This window comes from Castor canadensis, chromosome 11 (assembly GCF_047511655.1).
Source record: "Castor canadensis chromosome 11, mCasCan1.hap1v2, whole genome shotgun sequence".
Classification (NCBI taxonomy): domain Eukaryota; kingdom Metazoa; phylum Chordata; class Mammalia; order Rodentia; family Castoridae; genus Castor; species Castor canadensis.
The window spans coordinates 106,432,048-106,450,803 of record NC_133396.1 but is presented as its reverse complement, the minus strand read 5'-3'; the positions used below and the strand labels follow the sequence as shown (position 1 = coordinate 106,450,803).

The 18,756-nt window shown below is 46.0% G+C and overlaps 1 protein-coding gene across 5 annotated transcripts in view; it reads right to left on the bottom strand.

The window, feature by feature from the left end:
• Positions 1–18,756, bottom strand: part of Adar (adenosine deaminase RNA specific) — a 46,768-nt gene that overhangs the window by 13,223 nt on the left and 14,789 nt on the right. For 2 of the 5 annotated variants that reach the window (XM_074047971.1, XM_020166220.2), the window contains 5 exons: positions 5,709–7,135; positions 3,438–3,621; positions 2,888–3,036; positions 2,241–2,379; positions 1,922–2,106 (listed from right to left, as the gene is read on the bottom strand). In XM_074047971.1, the coding sequence (XP_073904072.1) occupies positions 1,922–2,106; positions 2,241–2,379; positions 2,888–3,036; positions 3,438–3,621; positions 5,709–6,424 (1,373 nt within the window). In that variant the 5' untranslated portion in view covers positions 6,425–7,135. Of the gene's footprint in view, positions 1–1,921; positions 2,107–2,240; positions 2,380–2,887; positions 3,037–3,437; positions 3,622–5,708; positions 7,136–12,511; positions 12,664–13,945; positions 14,056–18,756 lie in introns of those variants that run through there. The other 3 variants (XM_074047968.1, XM_074047970.1, XM_020166219.2) reach the window with 3 other exon arrangements.

Sequence of the window (18,756 nt, the reverse complement as noted above, 5' to 3'; positions counted from 1 at the left end):
ACTACATTTCCCAATTGCTCACTGCTGTGTACAGAAGAGCTCTTCATTCTTATATATTATTTTGTAATTTGCTGCTTTCCTCAAATCTCCTGTGTCTATATTTCTTCAGTTTTCCTATGAGTATTTGAGGTACACAATTATATCATCTGCAAGCAATGTACCTTTCTTCTCTGTGTGTGTACCCTCCTCTTGCCTGACGTTGGCTAGTTCCAGAATCACATCAGAAATGATGACAAAGGCATCTACACCTCCCCCTGACATTCGTGGCAACAGTTCTAGGTGCATTATTAAATACACTGCTGGTTTTTGGCTTCAGAAGTGTTTTTATCATGCAAAGAATTTGTTTAATAATTTCAGTGTTACTGACAGCTTGGTTTTTTAATCTCAATGGATGCTAACTTTTATAAATGCCTTTTTGGAATCTCTGGAGATATACAATAATGTAGTTATTACATGCTGACCTGAGGGGATGTGTATATGAGATGAGAGCTAGGCCAAAGGAAGATTGAGAATGAGCTTTTCATATTTCTGAATTACCTTTTAAACTTTTTTGAGACAGGGTCTCTCTGTGTAGCTCAGGCTGGCTTCAAACTCATAATCATCCTACCTCAGCCTCCAGAATGGTGGAATTATAGGAACAAGCCACCATGCCTGGCTATATTTTTTATTTTTAAATAACATTTTTTATTTTGAATAGTTTGTTCCCTATAAACGTTTTTGTTTTTATTTTATTTTTTTGACAGTCCTAAGGTTTGAATTCAGGGCTTCATGCTTGCTAGGCAGGTGCTCTACCACTTGAGCCATACTCCTAGACCTTTTTGCTTTTGTGATCTTTCAGGTAGGGTTTTTTGTGTTTTTTGCCAGGGCTAGTCTAGACAGCAGTTCTCTTACTTACATTTCCCATGTAGCTGGGATAAAAGGCATGTGCCATACCCAGCTTTTTTGTTGAGATGGGGATCTCGCTAACTTTTTGCCCAGGCTGGTATTGAACCATAACCCTCACGATTTCCACCTCCCGAGCATCTGTGCTTACAGCTGTGAGCCACCCAGCATAATTTTTCTTTAACTTAACCCATGGTCCAGAAATTTCACTCCTAAAAATTTATACTATTAATATTAGTATTAATTTATACTATTATTTTGCAGAAGTAAGCAAAGACAGTACATGGAAATTCACTGCAGGAGTGTTTCTGGTAGCCTAACCAAAACAACCTAAATGGCAATGAAAGTTGGCTAAACAAATTATGCCCAGGGGCTTCCAAGGTAATGCAACGTTCTATTTCCGAAACTGGGTGGTGGTGCATGAGTATCCATTTTGGAAAAGGTTTTCTGTATCTTTTACTTAATAAATCATTTCAAAGTTGGAAGCATCTATTCAATGAATTATTACACAGCTGTGCAGGAGAGTCTGGTAGAGCTACCCATGCTGACTTCTCATGGTCTTTGAGACACACTGGTAAGTGAAGGAGTCATGGTATAGAATAGAAAGTAGGAAAAATGCTTATTTTTGTTTAAAAAAGACAAAAAGGGAAATGTGCTACTTATGCATAGAAACTTCTTGAAGGACTCAAGGTCACAGTGTATGGGTCTGGGGAGAGAAATTAGAAATCTGGGGTAGAAACAAGACTTTCCATTGTATGCTTTTTCAATCAGTTTGGATGATTTTCTACATACATATGTTTTCCTTCAGAAACTAAAATTAGTTAAAAAAATTTAAAAGGATCATGCTCACTGAAAGAGTGAGTGTAGTCTTAAGATGGCTGACTTAATATCTTCTATGAAGCTGTGCAGACGGAACAGGACTTGTTTCCCTCAACTTGCCCCTCCTGTCATTCACAACTAATGCACATTCTTTCTTTCCCTATGTTATAGGCCACCCCCTCTGGTGACACAAGGCTGTAGCCAGGACTGGGACACTCACTTGGGCTCGTGAGGAGGTCCAGACTGGTCGACCAACTTGAACTCAGCAGCAAAGCCATGGGAGCGGGCGTACTCTAACAGGCCACCCACGGGGTTGGTGTTCAGGTATCTGACGAGCTCACCAATCCTCCTGATCTTGTTGGGCATCACAGACTCCAAGTTATCAAGTGATTCCGTACCTCCAGACTAAAGGAGAATTAGCCAAACAAAGAGGAACCATAAACACATCAGGAAACTCTGAGGGACCCACGGACAATCCTAATCCACACAGTTGCTTTGCTAACAATGACCTGTATATTTTGAGCAGGAAAACACCCCACCTGATTTTCAGTCAAGCTGGTTGCCTCCTCATGCAGGGCCTTCATGGCTTCCTCTGCAGCCATCTGCTTTGCCACTTTCTTACTGGGGGCACTCACAGTGGGGAACGTTTGGGCTCCCACTGCAACACAGTACTGGAACCTGACAGAAGAGGAAAGGGAAGAATTACAGTGGTATGCATTGAGATCTGCCTGGCCTCTATCAGGCTGTCATCCTTTATTCCTAGTAATTTCTTAGACACACCTCTGTGCAGTCACTCTGGCCTTGGAAATGTAGTGTGCCTCTCCCACCATCAGCCCCCACTGTCTTTTGGCCTGGCTAACCAATTTTAACATGCAAGGATCAACCGAGTTTCACCTCCTCCAGGAAGCCTTCTTTTGAACAAGAAAGTCTACAGACCCTCAAAGGAGAGCTGCTGAGGCCTGCCCAGGTCCTGAACTTTTCTGTCCTTGAAGCTATGAACCTCCCTAATGCATCTGAACTCCTAATCCCAGATTTTCTGTTTCATAAACAATGACCAGGCCCTGAAGGCCTCCCTTCCCATTCTGAAACAGAAGAAACTGCACGGTGAAAAAGTCTCTCATCTCTGAGGAGGCAAGGATGCCTTCTTTTTGAGAAAACCTCCCCAGAGAGATATCATGGGACATACTTGGGGTCATGGGCAGGGCCTTCTTTGGACAGGAGACGGAATTCACAGGAGTTCCCCAGTTTATGCATACACTCCAGCAACGTTGTGACGGGGCTCTTCCCAGAGAATAAAGATGTTGCTGAAGGGGTGGGAGCCTGGGGCTCTGTTGTCTGGAGAAAATGAGAGGCAAGAAAAACACAAAACAAAGAAATAAAGCTAAGAAAACCCTGGTTAGTCCATTCTAGCAAAGGGGGTGGGGATGAGCAAATTTCTTTTGGACAACTAAACTTTATGGGATGGCTTCCAAGAGAAGAGGTAATGCTGGGGACTTGTTAAGCATAACAGGAAGGGGTAAATTATCTTCTCAGAGAGAAGAGTGGACTCCACGGTCCTCAGGTCTCTTGCAACTCTGACATTCTATAAATCCAATCAGGTTGGGAAGGAGCAGAAGGAGCTGGATCTGAGAAGAGGGAAGGTGGGCTAGTGAGGTGGGGAAGGGTGGGCAGCAGTTCTGATGTGTAACAATTCATACGCATCAAAAACGAATGGATAGCCTCCCCCAGGCTCTTACCTCCTCTGACTCTTTCTCCATGGAACAGTAAGCTATTTCTTCTGGTTTTCCACTGTCCTTGGCTTTGGCTTCCCGAAGCAGAATTGTCATGGCTTTCATAGCTGCATCCTGCTTGGCCACTTTCTTGCTGCCAGCTTCGGCTGGGGGAAACTCTCGGCCACTGATGACAACCTGGAATTTAAATCTTGGCGGAAAGTGATTAGATGTGTGAACACCAGGGTAGGCCATTCTTCTGCTCTTACCAATGGGGTATCCACCCTAGAATGTTTGGCTACACTAAGGAGCTTTTTGACTTGTGGAAGAGATGGAGTGAAGGCCAAGCAACTCCTTCTCCATTGGTGGCTCAGCCTGTCCCTTCTCTTGGGGAACAAAGCAACCAGTGATTCTCTCCCTATAGCCCAGTGGAGCAAGCACAGCCACAAGTGGGTGATACAAGCCTTGCTCAGGGGACACCCACTATCTTTAACAACAAAGTAAGGTAAAGTTTTACAAAAGGCGATGAGCTAAAATCACCAGTACAGGATTGGGGACGTGGCTCAAGTGGTAGAGCACCTGCCTGGCAAGCGCAAAACCATGAGTTCACACCCTAGTACCAACAAAAAACAAATAAAGTAAAATAAAATCATCACTAGACCTTCATCCTAAAGCAACTGTAAGGGAGGTCCTATCGCCCAGTCTCACACTCCCCGGACAGCTACATCCTTGGACACCTGCTACCTAGCAGGAGGCTGTTGGGGGAGGAGGGGGCAATACAGGAAGCTGGCTGTGAGAAGAGGAAAGGTTGACCAGTGAGGTGGGTAGAGGGGAGGGTGTGAAGCTGTCTCTGAAAGACAGCGGCTGTTTAGGCAGGGAAGGTTTGCCCCTAACTTGCCCTTAGGGATAAAGCACTTATAGTTCTTTGAGTTGTGCTATAGCTCTCTATTTGTCCTGGGCCAGAGATGAAAGCAACTCCCCTGGTTAAGCAGAAAACCAAAATGCATTTGTTCTAGGCCTCTAGACTTAGCCTTGGCTTCCTTTGTTCAACCTCTGAAATGTGTCTAGCTCTTTATCCCAGCTGAGATTTCATTTAGGAAAAGAGGTCAAATTTATTATTTCCAAGGTTTTCTCAAGTACTTGAACATGGCATCAACGTTTCTTATTGCTGACGTCTAACGAAAACCCTGGGGAAGGGGGATGGTGGGAAAAGTAAATGATGGGTCCCTAACAGAAACAAATCAGTCTTGGCCCTGCCAGCTTTTGGACAGACACGATCTTTTTCTTAACAGCTTCCTGCAATGCCAACTTGGTGCCAGTAAGAGGGTTAGATAAGGAATAAAGGCCACAGCAAGGTCTCCTTCCCTCTAGAAACCAGCCTGAGTAAACACAGGGAAAGATGTTCTGATGAGTGACATCTGGCTCAACGATGGACCACATATACAATAGTGGTCGAACAAGAGCAGATTGCTTAGTGACATTATAGCTGTCTTAGCTTGGGTGAATGTACTCTATGATGTTTGTACAATGATGAAATCACCCATGATGCGTTTCTCAGAGTATGTCCCAATCACTAAGTAACACATGACAGTATAAACGTTGGTGGCATTCTCCTTGTCCTCACTGGTTTTCTCCCATTGCAGCTTGTAGCCACTCAGCTCCAGTGAGTCTGGAGGCCCTTCTGTAGCTCCTTTCTGGGCCCACCTGTCTTAATCAGTTTGTCCCCTGGCCTGTGGGGCCTACAGTTCAAGGGCTGACCAGCTGTGTGAGTGAGGAAATCTGTCTTCTTGGTTCAGGAGCAGCAGTGAGTGCTAGCCCAGCGACCTGTGCAAAATTAGAACCACCAACTTCAACAGGTAGGCAGCTATGTGTACTCTATACTATTCTTCCCCTCCCACCTGAGCTGTGCAGCAGCCTGTCCCAACCCTTCCATTCCCACACCCCTTTTGGGAACTTAGTTTGCATGGGGAGGGTATGAGAAGGGAGTTAAGTCTGTGTTACCTCTGGCCTTAGGAAGCAGGTGTGACCGGGATGCATGAAAACCAATCCTTTCTAAACAAACTTCATTTCAGACAACAGAGTCAGCTTCCCCACTGCTCAGTCAAGATACTGGCTGCCCTGAGGTCTGCCATCCCTGATCAACACCCAGAGAAAAGACCAATCAAGGATGACTTAGCCAGAAAAAAGCAGAAAAGAAAGAAGGAAAAGACAGGGGCCAAAAAGGAACACTGCTGAGACTGCGGAGGAACGAGAGCACCTGACCCCAACCCTATGCATACTTCCTGGGTGGTGTCTTACCGAGGTTCATGGGGCGGTCCACTCTGCTCTATCAGGTTGAACTCACAGGTCTGACTAGCGAACTGAGCATATTCTAACAGCCCACTGATGGGGTTCTTCAGCTGGCACTCTGTCAGTTTCTTGTAGGGTGAACACCGTGGCAAGCCACTGCTGTAGAAGGAGGGCATCTCCATGATGGCTCGAAACTCACCTGGTGCTGTGCGGATACTATTCAAGTCATCTGGGATGTCATCTGTGGCCCATTGGCCATTTTCAAAGTCAACATACCCTGCTCTAAATGGGCCATTGTGATAAACAGGTGGTTTCAGTCTCATTGGTCCTGGTCTAGCCTCTTGCCTACTTTCTAACTTTATGACAGACTCCTGCCCATTCTCTACTTTTTCTGTGGTTATCATTTTGTTTGAGGCACCTGGCAGGGGTAAGCGACAAGTGGGGAGCGCTGTGTTTCTTTGGGTCTCAGACACAGCAGCTGGAGTGGCTGTAGGAGCACTGAGTATATTTCTCTTGATTTGCATCCTCTCACGCTTCTTGTCAGTCAAATACCATATGGGAGTGATCGCCCCTTGCCTGTAGACATCGCCCTGCCTTTCCAAGTCAATCAGCACTGAATTCACATCCCGGGCCTTGGTGAGGCCAATGTTTTTAGCCAGATTCAGGGCAGAAGAGTCAGACACATTGAACAGGTAGTCACAGATTTTCTCCTTGATCTCAGCCATGTCAAACGGCTCAGGAGGATCTTCTAAGTTAGATGTGGGGTCTCCCTCTTCAGTCTCCAAACTAGGCTCTGAACCTGCAGCGTCCTGACTATGATTGTTTGGATTTGCTCCACTGCTGGGGCGGTCCCAGTCCTGAACTGAGGTTTTAATGCTCCACAAAGGGGGTTTTCCTGCCTCCTTATGCAGTTTGTCTTTCTTTTCCAGAGAGTATAAAACTCGATTGACTTCCTTCTTCTTGGCCCTGAGCTGCCTGGCCAGCTCATGCACTGTGGCGCCCTTTCCTTCCCCAAGCTCCTCCAAGAGTTTTAAGATCCTCTGCTCCTGATCCTGGCTGATGCTCAGTTCCTGGAAGTGTGAGGAGAGCCTGTCAACACCGCTCCATGGCAGAACCTTGCTGCATGGCAAAGGAAGCTGGGGCCTTATGTGGTGCCCCTGAAATCTGAGAGGTGCAACTCTGGGGACACCCCAGATTTCTAGTTGCCTGCCTTGGGCTGGTGGCGGAAACCTTGGCCAGAGTCCTGGGAGGAATGGTGGCAGTGATGGTGTCTGTTTTCCAGTCAGGGGCACTTCTGGGAGCCGCCCCTTGAGAAACTCTATTTGCCGGAGCCGGAAACTATTAAGGTAAGGTCCTGGCCCAAGCTGTTGCTGCCTGGGCTGGCTCTGCTCATAGCCCCAAGGAGGATGGCCACGGTCTCTGGTGAGGGAGCACCCCTGCAGAATAAGAAAGTGAGTTAGGGCTGCACTGGTGATCCCGTGGTATCCCATCCTGCTCTTGTCCAGGGGCAGTGCTCTTGCTGCTTAACAGGTTGAGAAGGTTCAGATGCCTCAGTGTGGCATCTCCAGCAACTTAACTTACTCTCTCTCATTCAACAGAATTTTAGGGAGTTGAAAAGGAACCTTTCCACTCACCCCCAAATTTACCCTTCTAAAATCAGAAAAACAAGTAAGTGGTATTTAGTTTTTAAAACTAACAAAAGTAGAACTCTGAAAATGGCAAGGGAGTTAGGAGATTAGGGAATGGTTGAGGTAACTCCCACCCCTTTTTTTTTCTTTTTCTGATTTTTTTGTTTTTGTTTTTGTTCTTTACAACCCCCTCCTTTTTCTGGCAGTACTGGGGTTTGAACCCAGGGTCTCATGCATGCTAAGGAAGCACTCTACCACTTGAGCCATGCCCCCCAGCCCTTGTATTGTTTTTGAGATAGGGTCTCCCTATCTTTGCTCAGGCTGGCCTTGAACTCTTGATCCTCCTGCCTCTGCCTCCTGAGTAGTTGGGATTACAAGCATGAGCCACCATGCCCAGCCTAGATGATCCCTCCTTGAGTCAGGCTCCCTATCACACAAGCCCCTTTGTCTCTAAAATCTGGCATGTGGATGACCGTGACAAAAAGATATTTAACCTGATTTGTGAAACTGAACCCCAGACTTCTCAGGTTGCAAAAGGACTGGAACAGGAATGATCTCCACATGGCAAAGGACCATGAGACATCAGAGATTCACCTGTCTGTCACTGCTTGATGGAAGGACCCAAGTCTTCAGTGTGGTACCCAGGCTCAGAAGGGACACTTGGCTAACCTGGATGAGGGGGACTGGCAGGGCCTGTTCCTCACCATCTCAGCCCAGTCCTCCTACCTTCCTCAGCTACTTCCCAATAGCAGCCTCCACTGCCCATTCTTCTGAACCCCACTGTGTAGGGCACAGACCCCAATTCTCACATGTTGCTGTACATTTACAGAACACTGAACAGCTGGGACCCTCCTCCTATCACCCACAGTCCAGCGCTCCCTTCTCCCTGGTGCTGTTGGATCACTAGAGAGGTACTCCTGGGATTGGAGGAAAGCACCTTGCTTCCTTTCCCTGAGGCTTGCAGACTTAGGTAGTAACATAACGACATATCCACCTGTTTATGTCCCCTCCTCCGGTTCTCCTGAAGGCTACAGGGGAAGCTGTGCAGCTTCATCAACAGTGTCAGCATTCTGGTCCACCCTCTTGTCCCCATTAGGAGGGGATTTTAGTGTTCTTGCTAATCACTTTACATGGTATCCTGCCTGTGGGGTTCCTAACTTCTATGCCAGTGACCTCCATCTCTACCCTTCAGACACATGATAGCTTGTCCAGCTACCCCTTCAATGTCACTAATACTCTAACCCAGGCCATGACCAAGCCCTCAAACTCTTTTCTAGTGACTGGAAAACTTCTTCTGCAAAGGGTCAGATACTTCTGCCATTATAGTGCAAAGGCAGCCACACAAACTACATAAAACTTTATTACCAATTTATATACCATGAGACTTGATTTACATAAACAGGTGGAGGCCAGTTTTGGCTGTGGCTGTTATTTGCTGACTCCTGTTCCTTTATGATAGCAACTTCCCTGCATCTACATCTTCCATTCCTGACTGCTGGAACCTGCTCCTCATGTGACCCCATCGTGGCTATCACTTAGCCACCCCCAATCCTTCCTCGTTCTAGCTTCATACACTCCCTTACTAACTGGACCTTCTGGTCAGTCTGCATCTCTACCCAAGGTCCACTGTCCCCTCTTTCTTCTCCCAAGATCCCAAATGGTACTGGAGGGGCACACTGCCTTGTGTTAATATGGCCCACATACATTCTTCCTCCTCCTGTTTTTTCTGGTATTTTTTTGCAGTACTTGGGATTGAACTCAGGGCCTGTGGTTGTTAGGCAAGCACTCTACCACTTGAGCCACGCCCAGTCCTCTTGGGTTCTTTTTGTTTGTTTTTCAGATAGGGTCTCCTAACTTTGCCTGAGCTGGCCTTGGAATTGCCCCTTCCTCTGGAGTAGCTGGGATTACAGGGCGTACACCACCAAGCTCAGCCTGCATTCCTTCCTTGAATGTGGGCTGGGCTTGGTGGGTCTCTGTTGGGTCTCTGTTGTTTGGTCAATAAATTGAACAAACATGCCCTGACTCACTGAAGATTAAGATCTCTTTCACAAAATTTTCTTCCCAGAGTTTGGTCTTCTAGCACCTCTTTTCCTTTCATCTGTTTCTGTCATTTTCTTCCACCCCTTTTTAGATAATTAGTCCCCAGGGTTTTGTCTCTGGACTTCTTTCAAGTTTGGTTTGCCCCGTTGACTTCACTAGCCCTCAGGGGCATCTTAAATCTACCATCTCTAACTGCCATGTTGTGAAATTTCAGATCTGATGTACAACTGCCCAGACACCATTCCATTCATGTACCCTTGCCATCATTTCAAACACCCCATTTCTGAATATAATTCATAATTTCTCTCAAAGCCAGCTCTTTCTCCTGCTCCTGTGATTACCGCTAATGGCGCACAGCCGGGCTAGAAACCTCTTCACTGCCTCCTTGTCTCTTCACTGCCCTCCTCGTCTCCTCACATCTAACCAGGTAGTTAGGGGCCTCTGTCTACCACCTCTGTATTGCCTCTCAACTGTGTCATTTTCTGGTTCCAGCCCCTCATTACCTCTTACTTGAGCTACTGCAGGAGCCTCTAACCATTCTACCCTGCTACATGCCAAATCAACATGGCAGCTCTCCCTCAGCTGCCACCTGTCACAGCTATGACCCTCTCCTCATAAATCTGCTTACGTGCTACTTCCTTTAGGAGACTTCTGACTCCCACCTCCCCACCAGTTCCAGTTCTCTCCTGGAACTCCTCCCACTCAGCACCAGTTACTCTATTTACTTTTTATTATAGCTACTGGATTGAAAAAATAATAATAGTGTACATGATTGCACTCTATCTAAAAGGTAATTAACAATATTAGGTGCCCAAGAAATTACACTCAACTGTCCACTCCCAGTCTTCCTAACAGTATTGATGGGGGCTGCAGTCAGCTCCACAGTGAGCTCCTGTGGGACAAGGACTATGCTTCAGTTGTCATTTCCCCAGCACCTGGCACAAAGTTGACCCTGTACCAGCACTTGCTGAATTAATAGCTACATGAGCAATTCTGCCCCCACATAAGCAATCACGTCTCTTTCCTCGCTCCTCTTAGTGCCCCTCCCTTCCGTACTGCTACAGGCAGAGCTGAATGTGGGCTCACACAGCTGAATTATAGGGACTTTAGGGGATTTCTGATCAGCTATTTGAGTGACTCTGAGAAAAACAAGCTTGTTTTAAAGTGGCTGAAGTCAGTTTCTAGCTAAATGCTTTCTGGATTTAAACTGCTACTCTCAGCCAAAAGCTGGGAAATAGTTGCTTGTCTAGCCATAAAAAGAGTTGAATAAATTACAGTTCACTCTGATATGGAACAGTATTCACATGGTTTTAAAAGAAATGTGTGTTAGATCTACTTGTATTTACCTAGAAAAAATCTAGGAATATATCAAATCAAACAACAAAAAACACAAGTTGCAGGGTACATGTGTTATAATCTCTTCTTTTGTAAACAAAATGGGAAACACATAAATGCCTGTATATGCGTGTGTGTGTGCACGCTAGAGTGAATGGGGAGAAAAGAAATGTAAGAATTTGTTAACGGTTATTTTAGAGAGGCAAGATTAGAGTAAGAGGGAAAATTATTACTTTTGTCTTCGTAATCCTGAAGTCCCCTAAATTCCAAATCTCACTTGAGCACAGCCAACTATGGAGGACATTTCTAAATCCCTCAAGGTCACTTCTCTCCCACCTCCTGTCTATCTACTCTGCAAGCTATGTAACAAAGTCATCCAACATGCATTGCCTCCACAGGGCACTTTAACTAGGTCTCAAAAGAGGATCAAGAGCTAGGCCCCTCTGCCTTTGCTCAGGGTGTATGAGACAAAATGCTTTTCCTTCAACTCAGGTATCCCTAGTCGTTTTAAAGAGGGGCTTTTACAATATCCATAGATACATATATACAGCTTTTTAAAAACTGAGGCAAAAACAGGTCATGCTAAGGGGAAGTCATTAACGACAGAGGGAGAGTAAGAGGGAAGTTAAGAAGGTGAATATGGTTCATGTACTTCTTATACAATAATGAATAAATAATTTTTAAAACTGTTGAAATCACCATTAGAAGGGGACTAAAAGGGAGAAAAATAGAGGGGATGAACCAATTTGGATTATAATACATACATACATGGAAATGTCACAACGAAACACCCTGTATAGTTATCTTAAACAAAAATGTCTTTTTGTTTCTTTCAAAAACAGAGACCAGGAAGGCAAAACAGGTTCTGTCTGTAGGGGTGGTACCACTGGGAGGAGAAGAATACAAGGAAAGGATGTGGGAGGGTGAATATGGTAGAAATATTATGTACTCATGTGTGAAAATGGAAAAATGACACCTGTTGAAACTACTCCAGGAATGGGGGATAAAGAAGAATGATGGAGGGGGTGAATCCAACTTTGATATAAGAATTTTTGTAAATGTCACAATGGAACCCCAGCACAACAATAATTATAATAAAACTATTTTAAAAACTGAGGCATAATTTGCATATGGTAAAATTTACCCTTTTAAGTCGTCCAAGTCTGTGTTAACTCCACGACAATCAACATACAGAACCCTTCTACTTCCCCCAGTTTCCTCCTGCCCTGTGCTGTCAACCTTCCCCACAATGCTGCTCCCTCCAGAGTGTCCTTCACAGGGATGTGTACAGCTTGAAGTCTGTGGGCCAGATTCTTGGACAGCCTGCCGCCTCTGGGGTCATCTACGTTGGTGTCCAAGCCGTGATTCCTCACGGAACTGCTGAGCAGTACTGCACTGCATGATGGCCAGCAGGCTAACCACAGGAGCATCTGTTCTCCGGTTTCTAACTGTTAAGACTTCCTCCCACGGGTTACTGAGGGTACTTTAAATTTCCCAAAGGCTGGTGACAGTGCGGAGAGGGCCGCTAAAAGTAACAAAACTTGTTCCAGTGGGGCTACTCCGGGCTGGGGGGCAGGGGGGCAGGGGGGCAAGGGGACCGGGGGTGGGAGGCAGTAAGGGACAGCCTAGACATGGACCTGGGCCTTACCACTCCCAATCTCCAACCCAGCCTCCATCCTCATCTCACCCTCATCGATGCACAATGAGCTAAGCTGGTGCGAGTCCCGAGTGGCAGCAGCGCTGGCCGAGGGGACGCATGGCACTGGCGCCTGTCTACAGGGAGAGCCGCCCAGGCAGCACACAGCTTACCTGCACCTTCTGCGGGTCCATGGGCCCCCAGGCGTCCCCGCGCACTTCTGCCCCACCGCCCGCACCGGTTCGGGACGCTAACCCCCGCCGCCTGCGCGCACAGCAGCAAGATGGCTCCGGGTCAATTTCACTTTCGTTTCCTGGAAAAGACTTCCCTCTCGGTAAATTTGGCCAAGAGGAGGAGTTTGGGCAGGTCTAGCGAGAGCGCCGTTTTCACGCCGATTACCTATCCACTCCCGGCTTTGCATCAGAACCGCCGGGGAGGTCCCCACCCCCACCCACCCACCCACCCTTTTTTTTTGTAAGGAAACCTGCCATACGCTGCGCCTGGGACCTTTCCCAGGCCCAGGAGTGCACAGAAGAGGCAAAAGGAAAAGGAACGGGCCAAGCGCGGAGCTTCGGGAAGCGCGGTGGCTCTGTCCTCCCTCCCCGGCCGCCAGAATGTGACTTGGGTCCCTAAGGGAAGATCTTTTGAAAGGACTAACCTCTCCACCGTGGACTGTTCATCAGTGCTCCCATCTACTACAAATTGAAGTAAGCGGCTGCCATCCAGGAAAACCCAGCAAGATAAGGAGAGCAGCAGCAGGGAACAACATCAGAAAAGCACTCCCTCCCCAGGCAAGGGTTAGGTACCGTAGCAGCACAAGCTAACGGCTCGGTTTAGTTCAAGATCTCTGGAAAAGATTCTCCGGATCCACTCCAGCGCTCGACAGCTCTCCGCCCCCGCCCCGTGAAAAAGTTCCTCTTTCGTATTTATCCCCAGCGTTACCACCAGTTCATCCATCCTGTGTTGTAGTCACTCCACATTTCTCATTCTCTGTGCCTTTGCACCTTGTTCCTTGGCCTAGTATGCACTTCTGCCATGATTCCCCAACTGCGTCCTAAGGAGGTCTCCCGACTCCAGATGGAGCAGGACAGAGAGGGAGCAGGAAAGTTTGTGGTTCCCCTAACAGCATTGTCACATTCCTCCGAAAATGCCTCCTTTGATCATTTAACAAAAGCCTACTAAGCACCTAATATGAGCCAGACACTGGTAAACACTGAGGCTATGACACAAGTAAGGGCCCATTCTGCAGCTGTCAGGCAGTTGGGGCGGGGAGAGGGGGGGAGTTAGATGGACACCTCAGCAATCACTACCTGTTCATATAACCTTATTTAGAACAGTCAAGTGTTCTCCTGGGAGCAGGAAACATATTTTATATATTCTACATCCCCCTGCAAAGTGACCCTTAGAAGGTTAGCTAGTTGAATGAATAACATAGTGCTCAATAAGTAAAACAATGGGCAAAAAAGTTGGGGGAACTACACAGGAGGAAATTAGAAATATCAACAAACATTTGGAAGGGTGCTCCACCTCATTTCACCAGGGAATGCTCAGTAAAGCCACAGTGAGTTCCTGCCCACCCACCAGACAGGTACCACTAACCAGCTCACCAGACTATGTGGGACCAGGGGTGTTGAGCAGGAAGTCTCTGCTGGAAGCCAGTTTACCATTACCCATGAAAGATGAGAATGTATACATGCCAACTTCAGCCATTCCATGCCTAGAGTAGGACACACATGTAAGAAATACATAGTTGCATTATTTATAATAACACTCCCAATACTGTTAACCCAAATTTTTTATCAGAAGTAAAACTGATAAATGGTAACATATGCCTATGCTAGAATATTATACAACAATAAAAATGAAAGAACTACAACCACATGCAACAAGGTGGGTAATTATCTAATGACATCGTGTGAGAGAAGCTATATATTATATAAGGTCCCACTGACATAAAGTCCAAAACCAGGAGAAACTGAACTGTAGTATGTATTGCATACAAGGCAGGATGATTTACCTTTAGGAAGAAGTGAGTTTTGACTGGAAGGAATATTTTGGGTGCTGGTGATGTCCTAATTCTTAATTGGATAGTCACTACACATGTTTGCTTTCCAATAATTCATTACGTTTTACACTTACACTTTATTCACATGCCTATATATATACATACATATGCTATAGTTCACAATTTTAAAAGGTTAAAAAAAAAAAAAAACCTCTTCCTGCAACAATTCTAGTCATTCTTGCCTTCAGGGTAAACAATCAGAAAGTCTTTACCCCTTCTTCAGAAATAACCCAGAAAAGCTTTCATCACAACTCCAGTGCAGGGCAGCTGTGCCCTGCTTCCCCTTTCCCTTGTATCTAATAGGATGGGTGCTGAAGCAGAAAGGAGAAATTTCTTTCCTAAACAGTGACAGTTTGTGCCTCCAAGGAACAACTGCTATTGTCACTTAATCTGAGTGGCTCAAGTAACTGCAGACAGTCTTATTCATAAGCCTTTTGTCTCCTCCCCCTGAGTAACTGTTTAACTCTCCCAGGGTAGTGAGGTGGGGAGGAAAATCTTTGTGCAGTTCTGTTGTATGGCCTGGATGAGCTAGGTGAAGCTCTTTTAAAAATTAACCAAAAAGCAAATTTTTTTATTGTATAAATTTTCAGAAAATTCAAACAAACAAACCAAAGAAAACCACCCTTCGTCTCCCACTGTTCATTCATTGCTGCCTACCCTCCCAGGGTTTCCCTGTACAGGAAGATACAGAGCACAGGTGTTCTTCCTGTAACAAATGGCTCACCTCCCCAGGGGCTACAAACACCTTCTGCTGGCTGTGACCCCAAATGCAAAGCCTCCTGTGTATACACAATCTAGGGCTACTCATTAATGATCACTAAACAACTAAGATCTATGTCTAAAATTAGGTATTCATGAAGTAGTATTTACTGAAGCCCCTCACCCAGCATCCCTAGAAGTCTGGGTTCCCCACAGCACTGCCAAGGCTCCAGCTCCATCTGTGCCTTCAGGGGGCCAGACTTCTCCCATCGCAGGAAAGGAGCCCTTATCATCAGGGCTACTGAGCTGCTTTTAGCTTCCAATCCCTCCTCTACCTTGCTTTTTAACTATAAATAACTGTTAGTCTGGCTTCATAATTATTAACTTGGTTTGTTGTGGGGTTTCTGTGTGCATATTTACGAGGTTTTGTGTGTCTATAATTTCCTACAACCCAGACTTTGTACCTGTAGGGGGCTACCTGCAATTGGATCATTTGTCTCCCTACAGCAAAGGGAATGTCTGCAAACTCCAGGATCAGCTCATAAGCGCCACTGTAACAGAAACCACTGCCTGTGAATGCATGCTTTTTGGACAATTGGCAACATGCTATCCAAGAATGCAATAAAACACTGAGTTATTTTAAATATGAGGGAATTATTTTAGAAGAGGACATGTACCTAAACACACTCCTGTTCTTATCCTAACTTGTAGGAAACATAGCAAGTAATTCAAAGAGTTGGTGGGCACAAACTTCTTACGGGTGTCATTTTTCTTGTTGTTCTCCCTCTGGCGGTACTGGAGTTTGAACTCAGAGCCTTTGGCTAAGCTGGTGCGCTACTGCTTAAGCCACACCCCCAGACCATTCTTCAATTCTTTACTATTGGGTTTTTTTATTCCACAGAAGCAGCTACTACCCTAGCAACAATAATTTTCAAAATTTTCAAAATTGACAGGGTCTTCCCAGGGTAACCCCACTTGTTCTGGTAACCTGTGAGACAGATAACTTGGGGACACAGAATGTGAGCTGACCAACTGGCCAAGTAGAGCTCTGCAGCTACACTGATGCTGATGTGGATTCTAAGGCTGTTAGTGACCAGAGACTGGCTTTGGAAGTATAAGAAAAGCAAGAATTGCCTCAGGTGCCCCAAAAGAAACAGAGTTCTCCAAAAGTGGCTAAGTGTGGAAGAAAAAGTGCTAATTATCAACCATCTGTATGTACAGTGTTAGGAGGCATTATCACGATAAATTTAATATTAGAGGGAGAGGGATGTAATTCAGTGGTAAAGTGCATATGTGAGGCCTGGGGTTCTGGGTTTCTTCAAAAAAGAAAACAAACAGGGCTAGCCAAGTGGCTAAAATAGTAGGATGCTTGCCTAGCAAGTGTGAGGCCAAGTTCAAACCCCAGTTTGAACCGCCAAAAAGAAAAGAAAACAAACAAAACTGACCATAAAGTTGTATTAGTGATAATGTCAAAACCATAGTAAAAATAATAGCTGACGGTCCCGTATAGACTATTCTGCAAGTATGTATCACCATTTAATGAACATTTAATCTCATAACCACCCCACAAGGTGACCCTACATACCCGTGGCTTTATGCACCAAGTCCTGTGCCAGCTTGGTCCTGTGTGCTGCACTGACTGGCTGCAGGGGTGGTTCTGGCCAGCACAGAGGCTTGGCTAGTGGCCCATATTTGGGTTCCTCTAAGTTGGGACCCAAAGAGGGGAGACCTCCCATCCACTCTCACTTTTTCTTCCTCTTGTTCCTCAGACTGTGAGTGGTAAGGTTCAGTCCCAGCTTCTCCAATGGCAATGTCCCCATCTCCAGCTTGTAGGAAGCAGAGAGGACAACTGCAGCCCATCCTGGGTAGGCTCAATGGCAGCCTGAGCCCCCAACTTCGCAGTGTTTCCGTGGGAAGCAGTCAGATTCCAATAACAGCCAATTTACAGGAAGCCAATTTGCCAAATGGCTAATTCACTGAAGAACCAATTTACGAAATAACTAATGCACTGAATTTACTTTTTTCTCCCTGGTCTTAATTGACCAGTTTTTATTCCATCTTTACAACAGAATTTAGAGGACATATACACTGCCGTCTCCCTGCTGCCCCAGAGGTGGTATCTGGGAGGAAACCAGGGGAGCGAGGGGATGAGATGGAGCAGCCTTTATAGAACTTTCTGCAGTGATTTTCCAGGAATCGAGTCATTTCTAGGTGTCTACAGTCTTTTTTCCAAGGGGACTTGGTAAGGCTTTGCCAATTCTAAACTTCATCTTTAATGGCGTTTCTTTCAATATTGACAGGCTCACAAAATCTCCATCTACAAGGGCAGAAAGCCCTGTGAAGCCAGAGTGGAGTGATACCAGATGCTGGCCTTAAAGACTAGAACAGTGTGACCCCAGGTGAAGCCTGGCCAGCAGCTGCCAGGAGGGGACCAAGGCCAGGAGCGCTTCTCCCCTGAAGCCTCTGGAGGAAGCACGGTATGCCCCCACCTGGATTTCTGCTCAGTGACAGTGATTTTGGATATGTGGCCTCCAGAACTGGGAGCAAATAAACTTTTGTTGTGTTAGATCATCAGTTTTCAGTAATTTGTTACAGCAGCTGCGTTGAAACACACAGCATCCGTGCCGGCAGCGTACAACGGGAACTCAGAGTTTGGGGTCAGAGGCCTCACTCAGCCAGTCAAGGGCTTCTGTGTTTCGGGGTATCAGAAGAAAAGGCCAAAACAGACTAGCTGTCATGGACAGCATGCGCAGAGCCACAGAGTCCACGTTTTAGTTAAGCCGAACAATACAGTGTTCTTATTACTGCCCAGAATTAGAGAGAGCCTTTTGTTTTATTTGCTTGTATTTTTTTCCAGGAAGATGCCATCAATTTCAATTTGTATTGATTTATGTACTGCTAGGGATTGAACCTCACACATACTAGGCAAATGCTCCACCATTAAGCCATATCCCTAGGCCAAATTATATTTTTAAAATGAAGGCTGGTCCCTGTGGCACACCTGCAGTTCCAGCTTACTTTGGAGGCTGAGGCAGGAGGATCACTTAGGTCAAAGAGCTTGAGGCTAGTCTGGGCAACATAGTGAGAGGAAAATAAATCCTGTGCGAAAAATTTAATAAAACTGTGGGCAAACTTTTGGTGTGACTGTTGTTGTGTGATTCCTGCACCCTCATATATACCCTGGCCTCCTTCCTGTCCAGTCTTCTCCCTGGAAACCAAGATCTGCTCATGTCATGGAACTGAAGAAAATGACAAACCAGCTGTTAAGGGGAAGGAGGGGAGACGGGGAGATCCAGGAGGAACAAAGGAGGCTTTAACAGCGTAGATGAGGCTCTGGTTCAGGGAAGCATTTTGGGTTCACGAATATTCCTTTCATTGCTGTGTCTCAATGACTTACATGTACGTTGCAGACACAGGTTTTTACACATATCAAATATTTACATTATTAACAAAAAAATTAACCTAATGGTTCCCCAATGCTCTTAAGGCAATGATCTGGCTCAGAGGCCTTTCCTGCCCCAGCCATCCTCTCTGTCGCTGTCTTTGTCTCTGTTTCTGTCTCTCTCATCCTGGTCTCTGCCCCCAGACTCCCTGAAACTTCTCTTCCCTTCCTCCAGGTCACCAGGCTCACTCCTGCCATGTGCTCTTGCTCCT